At 52.5% G+C, this 10,635-nt stretch overlaps 1 protein-coding gene across 1 annotated transcript; it reads left to right on the top strand.

Annotated features, from left to right (window-relative positions):
* Positions 1 to 800: 800 nt before the first annotated feature.
* On the top strand, positions 801 to 10,629 carry MMP11 (matrix metallopeptidase 11). Its single transcript, XM_032706136.1, has 7 exons — positions 801 to 1,048; positions 2,232 to 2,375; positions 3,383 to 3,516; positions 6,255 to 6,502; positions 6,764 to 6,977; positions 8,295 to 8,552; positions 9,489 to 10,629. The coding sequence occupies exons 1-7, from the start codon at positions 801 to 803 to the stop codon at positions 9,620 to 9,622; spliced, it is 1,380 nt and encodes a 459-aa protein (XP_032562027.1). The 3' UTR covers positions 9,623 to 10,629.
* Positions 10,630 to 10,635: the final 6 nt, after the last annotated feature.

The raw sequence follows: 10,635 nt of genomic DNA, 5'->3' as shown, positions 1-10,635 counted from the left end.
CTGGGTTGTGTTTCATGGGGGCAACATGGTCCTGCTGTCAGATGGGAAACCAATGGAAGTCAGCTAATTAGCATTAGTTAATGTTATCAAGCGCTTTTCCAACTAAGTGTGGGATAGCCCAGGAGATCTTATCCCCACCAGAGTCACAGGTGCAGTGAGGCAAGGGGATATGGCCCTGTCCCTCCCTCAGTCAGTGATAGGGGCTGCAGGGACAGCCATTTCTGCTCTCTGCCCCATGGGCTGGACTGTCAACCCCCAAATCCGCGTGTCCTGCTCTGCAGCTTGTCATGTCCCCTGGCCATGCTGAGCCCACAGTGCCAGGACAGCAAGGGGACACCACGGAAGTGACAACAGGGAGCACAACTGTGTGCTGGGCACTAAAGGCTTCCTCCCATTAATATCACCTCTCCCCGGGGCCAGGAGGGAATAAAGGATGTGGGGCAAAGGGGGAGAATTTACTCCCTAGTGGTTTGTTTTATACTTGAAGGGTCTGGTTCTCATCCACAGCTTGCAAAGTATTTCCTGCCGGCCAGCTGCCAAGGAAATGTGGACCAAAAATAGCCCAGTGCTTAGGGGTGCCATGGCATGACACAGTGCCTCCCAGGTGTGACCTGGCCTGGGAGCAGCAGAGCCCAGGGAACAGAGGATGTTTGTGGGGAGCAGTTTGTGCCCTGGCAGCAGCAGAACAGCCCCAGGCAGAGATGGAACTCACCGCATCCGGACTGCTGATGTCCACTGACTGCATCAAGAAGTGTCTTCCCAGATACTGAAGTCATGGCTTTGGTTTTGCCTTTTAGGACATGTCTCGAAAGCATCACACCTGGAAGGAGCAGGCTCCTTGGCTATCCTCTTTGGTGAACGCTGTGGGGACTGGTGTGCCTGCCAAGGGCTTCCCTGTGGGTACAGAGGAGCAGGTGGCACGCTGGAATCCCCCCCGATGCGGCGTGCCCGACCTCCCGGTGCTGACGGACGGACAGAGCGGGCGCAACCGGCAGAAGCGGTTCGTCCTCTCCGGTGGACGCTGGGACAAGACTGATCTCACCTACAAGTAAGAGAGGCCTGAAATGGGAGTCAGGCTGGTTTGCTTCTCCCTCCCCAAACCTCTCAGTCTGATGTTCCCTGGAGCGCTGCACACTGGGATGTGAGCTGTGGGGAGCCACATGCTGAACCACCAGCAGGGCCGTCCCCGGCACCTCCACATCCCCTCCCATGCTCCATAAACACCGCTGCCCACCCACCCTGCCCAAGCACATTCTGCACCAGCCCTCGGTCAGCCCCACACCAACACCCCCGTGCACATACGTTCACTTCCCTGCACCAAACCCCTGACACGTGCCGAGCTGAGCCTCCACCACCAGCCCTCTCCTGCTGTGCCTTTGCCCCCCCAGCCACCCCGTGGTGGGCTCACCTCACAGTTTATTTTAAAAAGATCTTTTTATTCAGCTGTTATTGATGTTCCCATAAACACGACTTCAGTGCAAAGTTTTGCCCAAATCACCCCACACATTCTCATTTGTGAATCTACTCAACAGGCTGGCAGGAGGGTTGTGCTGCCTCCCCAGCTGCCCCCAAGGGTATGAGTGGAGAAGTGAGCACACTCGTATGGACCTTGACAGCATGTAAATCATCTTTTGTTTAATTCAATGCAGGAGACAGTTCCTCACAGCGTTAAGAGGCTGTAGATAACAGAAAGACTTTTCCCTTTTCTTTTCTTTTTGGTCAACTGTGTTAAAGAAGGAAGCAGAGGAGAGGCTAACATAGAACAACACTGTTAACGGAAGGGAAAGAAACCTCCCTTTCAGTCTGCTCATGTTTTAGGAGGGTAGAAGAGGTGACAAATGCTCTGATTGAGCCCAGGTTTCCAGGGGCAAAACATGCAGAGGTTGAGAAGAAGGAATCACAACATACCACTCCCTGGAGTCTCTGTGGCAGTGGCCTCATAGGAGACAGACCTGGGGAATGCTGTGGTGCTTTACTCCAGAACAACAGAGAAAACAAAGCTCTCCAGGGAACTCACCTCTGGCCCAGCAGCCAGAGAGTTTCAACACTGATGGGATTTATCTGCTCCACATGTTGCATGGTGGAGGGTGCTGGAGCAGTGCTTGTATGGATTGGAGATGTTCTGGTGCTAAGAGTGGCAGCCCTAGTGATGTGGATCCTAGAGCTGGTATCTTCATGACAGCAGTGTCCACAGGACAGCAGCTGCTCATCCAGTGTCTGTTGCCCTCCAGAATTGTCAGGTTCCCGTGGCAACTTGTAAAAGCTAAAGTGAGAAGAACCATAGAAGAAGCTTTGAAAGTCTGGAGCGATGTGACCCCGCTGACCTTCACTGAGGTGCAGGAGGGACGGGCTGACATCGTCATCGATTTCACGAGGTGAGCACGGTGGGCAGCAGCACCCTCCTCCCAGACAGAGGAGCAATGCCCTAACCAGAGCAGAGAGCTGCCAGCACACAACTTAGGCACTTAAATGACTACTCATATTTCTGCTTTCAGACACTGGAATCTTTTGGGTTTGTTGTTTTGGTTTTTTTATCAGTTGTGGGCTGCTTGGTGTATGTGCAGTTGCTCCACACTGGCTGTGCACAGCACTGTTACTGATCATTCATTAATTTTCCTGGTACATTTACATTTCTCTGTTTTCTTAAGCGTTTGTTTTGACTTTCCATCTTCAGGTCCTCCATCCTGTCCCTTGAATGAACAACGTAACTGTCTGCACAAAGACAAATATAGTTTCTTGGTTAAGTGGATCTTGGCTCCTGGCCTGAAATTCCCTTTTGGCAAAATATGCACTGGGGCAAAGACTTCCCCCCGTGCTGCATGTTTGCACAGAACAAATGAAGGCAGTGGAGACTGTCCAAGCAGTGATGAGATTTGCATGCTGTGTATTTGCCTGTGCCTCCCTCAGCTCTCTCAAGTGGCCGCATCTCTCATGGGTTTCCTTCGTTAGTCGTCCGTGGCTCGGCTTGAGTGAAGACCTGAGAGTTTGGGTGGGTTTGCTGCCAGCTGCCCCTCCACATCCCTCCACCACTTAGCAGTGCTGACTTAATCTTGGCTTGAGCAGTCAGCTCCTTAATTCTTTAGCCTCTATGGTCAGCTTTGGGCTGAAATCTGAACAGGGGGAGGGGAGAAACATTCCTGAGAAAACATACAAACTCCCCAGGGCTTGGTGTGACCGAGCTCTGCTTCCTCAGTGCCCTGATGCAGAACTGCAGTTGTGGCAATCAGAAGGACTCCGAGCAGTTGATCTGGCCCGGTAGGATGAACTTAGGATGGGAGTGAGAGCTGCTGTCCCCTCACAGCGGGCCCCCCCTTTGGCCTTACGACGTTGTTACTGGAGGTACGTGGCCCTTTGTCTGAGGTGCAATGTGTCTTCCCTCCAGGTACTGGCATGGAGACAACTTGCCTTTTGATGGGCCCGGAGGGATCCTGGCGCACGCGTTCTTCCCCAAGACACACCGGGAGGGAGATGTCCATTTTGACTATGACGAGACCTGGACGATTGGGAACAACCTGGGTACGGTTCTGTTTCAAGGGGAGCTGTGGATGCTCCAGGATGATTATCAATACACTTGGAAATTATTCCCTTCTGATGTGAACAGGGACCCTGTAAAACTGAGAGGCAACAACTATTTTTGTGGTGTGCACTGTCATCTCCCACCACTTACAAACCTCCTGTTACTATTCAGGTCTTTTCATCTTTCAGCCACAGCAGAGTCTGTGTCCAGCACCAGGACCCTGGCTTTCCAATGGACTCCTCCTGTCTCGAGGGAGCAAGAGAGATGGCTCTTCTGCCCAGTCATGTGCCCTGCCACTTGGGAATCACACTCAGCATTGACAGGAGTCATTAGAAATAAAACAGGGAAAAGATGAAGAAAAACTGAGGCTCAAGCACTTGGTGACACAGTTGTCATCCAAGGGACAGCTTCAGCCCTGGTCCCTGCATGCATTGTTCACCATCTGCTCTCAAACAAGTCCATAAAGGGAAACCACCCGGGCTCCAGCTCTGTCCCCGTGGCCTGGGAATGCTCTGACCATAAACAACACCACATCCAGTCAAGACTCTTTTTATAATTTTTGCTAATAATAGATCTAAGCTGGTAGCTCTTTGCTCGGGCACTCAGGGTCTGGTGTCACAGTATCTCATGAGATACTGCAGTACCGCCTGGGACCATCTGGATCGGTGCCCAAAGCATCAGTTTCTGGAAGACCCACCAAAATTAACCCAGGTCAGCTCCTCCTCCTCCTTCCCAGTTTATCTACAGGGACAAAGAGACAATCACAAAGCCCAAGTTAACCTCCTGTCTCTCCAGGGTTTCCCAAATATTTTGCTCATGCTAGTGGGCTCCCCCAAAGCCCACGTCATTGTCAGCTCTGTGCCAGCTGGATTGCGTGGGGCACAGGACTGTTGTGCTTCTCACTCTGCTCATGCCAACCCAAAATAAGAACCACAGAGCATTGGAATTCTTTACAGAAGCAATTCTACTCCTGGGGAGGGCTGGGCTCTGTCACTTTTCACCCTCTGTTGGGGTTGTCTGTGTTGTTGAAGAATTTCCTACATTCTCCCATAAAACAGTGTTGGAGGCTAAACAGGAACTGAAAATGGACACCAGTTCCCAACAGAATCCAGTCCTATTACATGGCATTCCCCCTCCCCCCTCCATCATCCATAAATAGATGTTTTAAAAGCTCTTTGGAGCTAATTGCCATTTAATATGCTGAAAAGAGCTTTACGATATAACCATGGATAAATCCTTGACTCAGCTTTCAGTGAGACAGGGAAATCCTCAGCTTCATTTTACAGACAGGAGAGCAGAAATGTGAGGAGGGCTAAGGTGTGCCCTGGGGTCACCCTAGAGCTGTGCAGGAAGCGAGACCCCACATGGAGACCATGCATGAGAGACACATGGTCCCCAGCACAGCTCCTTCAGCTGTGCTGCTGTGCACCTCCCCTGGAGAATCTGACAGCACAGCTGATCTGCCAGCACTGGAAAGCATCAAGTGAGGAGCCTGCCAAGCTAAACAGAAGTGTCTGAAAGTTTGTAATAAGTCACTGACACAGAGATCCCACTTTCTCAGCTGATCTAGATGTGTTGATTTAATCAGGTCAGTGCTGTGCAAATTCATTGCTTACACGTAACACTGACCAGCAGAGGAAGAGAGGGGCTCACCTTCCCCTCCGCCCTTCCCAGGCGTTCCTCCCAGCTGTATCCCCCTGTCCCATCCGGTCCTGCTGCTGAGAAGTGACCTGCTCCCCTGGAGCCAGCAGGGAAATCCTGCTTGGAACAGTGAGGCTGGCTGACTCACATCCCTGCTGTTCTCATCACTTGGGCTGCAGCTTGGAGGATTTCTGGCTGAAGGCAAGTGAATGAATATGCTGGGACTTGTCAACAAACAGCCTCCACTCACAGGGAAATTTATCAGCTTCAAAACCGATCCACTGAAAACTAAGCAAAACATGCCAAGTGATATATCTTTGCGTACTGAAATCCACTTTCCCCCCTCTCCTTTTCTAAATGCTTCAAGGTCATGTATTCCCAAAACATGATCTCCCATAAATCTACTTGAGTCTGGCGAGGAAGTCTCAGGTCTTGACATTGGATCATTTTTTATGGATTTATTTCTAAATGTCACCTTCTTGACATAGTCCCCACACAAGCAATAAATGAGCTCCCTCTGCTGTCTGTGTGACAACAGCCATTAGCAAGTGTTAATCCTAGAGAGTTCCCTCACTGACACTGGTATCTTCCACAGTGGATGTGATCTCAATGGGACAGGATAAACTGCAGCTGTGGCCAGCAACTGCTGCAAGGCTGGGTGGACAAACACCAAACTTACCACCCCACCACCCACATCTGTGGGCCAGACTTCCTTCCCTGTGCAAATTTCTCCTTTGCAAAAGTGCATGGAAAACCCACTTCTTCCTGATAGCCCATAAGGTATCAGGAGCCTCTGACAACAAAATTACAAATTACCAACAGGCTGATACCCGAGTGTATGAATTTACTCAGGGTGCTCCTGAACCAGTGAATCCCTTAATTATGCCCTTTGACTCCTTAGAAAACCTACACACAGGAAAAATCTGGGAAAAAACAGCCTGTGAGAATGGTAGTAGAGACAGATTTCTCTTTCCTCTTGTTGGACTCCTACAACACACCTCAGTGCACTGTCAGTGGCTGGTAACTGGTAGGAGCAGGCCCAGGAGTCAAAAGCACACAAACAGATAAAAGCATTTCCCATCTTCTCCCTTTGCAGGCACTGACCTCCTGCAAGTGGCTGCTCATGAGTTTGGCCACGTCCTGGGCCTGCAGCACACGGCTGTCTCCAAGTCCCTGATGTCTCCTTTCTACATCTTCCGCTACCCCCTAAGCCTGAGTGAGGATGACAAGCAAGGTATCCAGTACCTCTATGGGAAACCCTCACTGGATCCTGACCCAACCCCAACTCAGCCAGCAGAGCTGCCCCAGCCAGACCTCGAAACAAATGAGATCACCAACGTGGAGGTGAGTGAACAGTTTGTCTGCATTCTCCCCTGGCAGCACGGCTGGGACTGCCCTCACCAGGAGGCCTGTTTGGTGTCTGTCTGAGCCCAGGCCCAGACCCCACAGCTGGCCTGGGATATGCAGGGAGAGGATCTCTGGGCAGCACATGCCCAACCAGAACTGACCGAAAGCAGGGTTGGGCATGGACACAGGGGCCTCCCCTCTGCTGAACCCAGGCTGGGTGAGGGGAGTCCCAGCCCCTGACAAGCCGTGCTTTGGCAGGACGTGCAGCCCAACGCCTGCGACACGGCTTTCGACGCCGCGTCCACCATCCGAGGGGAGCTGTTCTTCTTCAAGTCCCGCTACGTGTGGCGGCTCCGAGCTGGAAAGCTGCAGGACGGCTACCCAGCTCTGGCCTCCCGGCACTGGCAGGGGATCCCCAGCTCTGTTGATGCCACCTTCGAGGACCCTCTGGGCAATATCTGGTTTTTCCAAGGTAAGAGCTGGACTGGGATCAGATGGCTTAGAAATGCATCCCAATTACTTAGGAGTAGTCAGGACCCCGCAAGTTCCTGGGAGAATAAATCTTCTGGACATCCCCAGCAATCCAGCGATCCTTGTTATTTGTTTCCTTCTCTATTTAAATTTTTAGCAGATATTGAGGAGGGAAGAGAGAACAAGGGGTCACTTTTATTTTAGACAGAGCCACAATCCCCCATTCTTCTTCCCTGGAACACAAACATTTGTTACGAGCCTCCGACCTGGCAATGCTGCTGGCAGAGGAGAAAGAAGGAAACACTTGCTCCATCTCCCCAGCTGTCGTGGGAAGCACTGTGCCAGAAGAGAGCCCCAGCAGCTTTCTTGGTTGTGAAACTCCTGTGCTTGTGTCCCCAGAGCCCTGCTCAGGGGACAGACAGCATCTTCTCTGCTCCTCAGAGACCTGGATGTGGAGCTTCTGTAGTACCCCATGACTAAATGAGCCTACAGGGAGACCATGTGCAGAACCAGGGATTAAAAATAAAACCTCCTCCTGGCCATCTCTGGAGTTCAAGGCCAGCAACAAACCCTATTTCAGCTCCACTGTTTTCTTTAATGCTCTTTAATAGCAGGGATGTAGAATGACATGGGAACTCTGCTGCCCTGGGTGTGCACACCCCGTCTACACTCCATAAGACCAAACACCAGAATCACACCACAGGGCTCTGCAGGCAGAGCTCCTGCATAAACACATTACTTAGCACCTGACCTGCGCACAAGGATTTACAGTGCTGAAATTGGCAGGCTCCTACCGTGAGTTAAAATGAGATAAGGGGAAAGTATTACATGCCACAGGCTAATTACAGAGATTCCCATTTTAATCTAATCTGGAACTGTGCTCCCAGTCTCTATTTCAGCTTGGCAACTTCGTCCTAGTTTCTGCAGCTCACTCCTTTCCAGCCACATGCCCCCTTTGTGCCTGTGCATGCCCCCATGTTTTCCAAGCGCTGAGGTTGCAGTGTAGACGCTGGTCCTTCCAGCCAAGTCTTTTATAACTTCCACAAATAGAGAAAATACAGCTGCTAAAATGGACCTCCTTGTCCTCCACTGACACCTTCCAGGCTGGACTGAGGTGGGAAGTCAACTCCTTGCATTGACAGCATTTTGGGCACACGACAGTGAAAGTGTCCATGACACTGGTAGGGTGTTTGCCTCAGGCACAGCTTCCCCTGGGAGCTCTGCCAAGACACCAGCTCCAGTTGCACAGTTCACTGCCAAATTATCAGACACCAAAGAGTTTCTGACACTTTGCCTCCCTTTTCTGTCTCCTCGCCAGATTCTCAATACTGGATTTACGATGGCGAGAGAAGAGTATCTGGTCCCGCCCCAGTTGTGGAGCTGGGCCTCCCTGCATCCCCTGTGCAGGCAGCTCTGGTGTGGGGGGCTGAGAAGAACAAGATCTACATCTTCAGTGGAGGCAACTACTGGCGCTTCAACCCTCACACACGCCAGGTGGAAAACATCTACCCCCGGGCCATGGCCGACTGGCGCGGTGTCCCGCAGGAGATCGACGCGGCTTTTCAGGATGAGCTTGGTCAGTGCAGCAGGGACATGGCCCGCTCTGGGGTGGGCACTCTGGCTGACACCACTGCTCAGCTGGAAGAACCGGGCAGATTTGGACATGTGGTAGCAGTGGACACTTCCCAGCCATAGCACCATAGCACGTCATATAGAGTAGAGAGGGGCAGCTCCTTCTTCCAGTGGGTAGGGAACTGAGGCTTCTCTCATGAAAGTGACAAGTTTCATCATCATTAATTGCAACAATCAACATATAAGTGTCTGATAGAAGTCAAGCATCTGACCAAGAAATGGTCACAGTCCTACCCACCTGCTACCGCTCCTGCCAAAGGAAGTGATGAGAGGACAGCGGAAGCTCTGCCCACACTTCAGCCTGGGCAGCTGAACAACAAACAGGCTGCTTTTAGTGTTACCCAAACCTCCCCGAGGTGCCCCACGATGAAGACAGTATGGCAGTGCCACAGTAACACTGGGGACAGCCAGGCTGCCTAGGATGAAGGTGTGGTGAGTGCCTCTTTCCTCCCGAAGGATGCAGTGAAACAACTCCCCACTGCTTCCAGAACCCAAATTCCAGGATAGCTTCCCCACAGTAACAAATGCCCTGCAACAGGTCTTCACAAGCTCCCTGTCCCTGTTCAGGTCCTGGACATCCTCTGCCCTCTCAGGGCTGGGTCACTACATGGGTACAGCACATTTAAACACACCAGGAAAATAAAATAAAACAAAAAAAAATCCATTCTGTTTACTCTTCCATCAAAACTAACACAGTGTGAAAGAAAATTGAAATACACAAGCCTGGTTTCAAGTGAAATCTCGACAGCCCCATCTCCTGCCTCTTCCAGCTCTCTTTTCAGTACTGTACATGCTGCAGAGTGACAGCTGGATGAAACTGAGAAAGAGCTCTGAGCCTTGTGTACCCTGTCTCTTCTAACTCTTCCTCTCTCATCCACAGGTTTTGCCTATTTCCTGAGAGGCCAAGATTACTGGAAGTTTGATCCAGTCCAGGTGAAAGTGCTGGAGGGCTACCCACGCCAAATCAGCCAGGACTTCTTCAGCTGTACACCTTCCTCCAACTCCTTCAGATGAGGGGGATGCCTGTGTCCTCCACGCTGCCCTTTTATCACCCTTACCTCCAGCAGCCACACAGAAGGTTCTCTCTGCCATTCCTGGCTTCCTTCCAGGCTCAGCATCTGACACAACATGTGCCTGTCACAAGTGACAAAGTTTGCTCCTCTCCAGTTCCAGCAGCCCCAGCTTCAGTTGCTATCAGTGTAAAAGCAGCTGCCATGTTCTTTGCAGGTGAAAGAGTGGCCACACTCTTCTAGCAATAGCATCCCAAAAGCCATCAGGCCAGCCTGGAGTGGGATTGTGCTCTCATAATTAACCTGGACCCCCGTTCCGTAGAACTGATCGGATGGTATTTCCTATGTTTACACAACTCACTACAACAGCCCTTTGGTGCTCCAGACGCTGGCCAGGGAGGAAGGCTGCCCCAGCCCCAGCCAGGGGGTCTGAAGGACACTGACTGTACCTGCGGAGGGTGCGACGTGCGGCTGCTGCCAGGGTCCCTTGGCTGGGGCAGCCGCGGGGAATGCCAGGGCCCTGCCGCAGCCCTACTCCCGGTTTGACGTTGTATCACTCGTACGCGTTAGGATTTTGTACCGATTTGTATATAGACAAGGGGCCCCTTCCCTCCTTCCCTCCCCTCCACGGTGCCGGGTGCCAGTGCTGGACACTGCCCCGCGCTCACCCGGGCGAGGTTCCCACCCCGGGTCGCTCAGGATGCACTGACCGCTCCCGTACCGCTGTCCCCGGGCTGGCACCGCACACACCCGCCCCGGGCCTGCCCAGCCGAACCCCACCGGGCTGCGGCCACTCTTCCCTTTCATTTCCCAATCCGGCGCAGCCCGGGTGCCCGGCTGGCAGGCCGGGACGCTCCGTCCGCCGGTGCCGCAGCGCCGGGGTCGCGGTGCCGCCGGCCCCGAGCAGAGCCGCAGCTGTGGGTGCAGCGCGCACCTGGGGGGGTGTCTGTCTGTATTTATGTGCCGCCCCGCGACAATAAAAGCCGCCTCTTTTCTACACCCCCCCGCTCCTGCCGT

The sequence above is a fragment of the Chiroxiphia lanceolata genome, chromosome 18 (assembly GCF_009829145.1).
Source record: "Chiroxiphia lanceolata isolate bChiLan1 chromosome 18, bChiLan1.pri, whole genome shotgun sequence".
NCBI classification, from domain to species: domain Eukaryota; kingdom Metazoa; phylum Chordata; class Aves; order Passeriformes; family Pipridae; genus Chiroxiphia; species Chiroxiphia lanceolata.
Note: the sequence above shows the minus strand (reverse complement) of the source record. Positions and strands in the feature narration are given on the sequence as shown.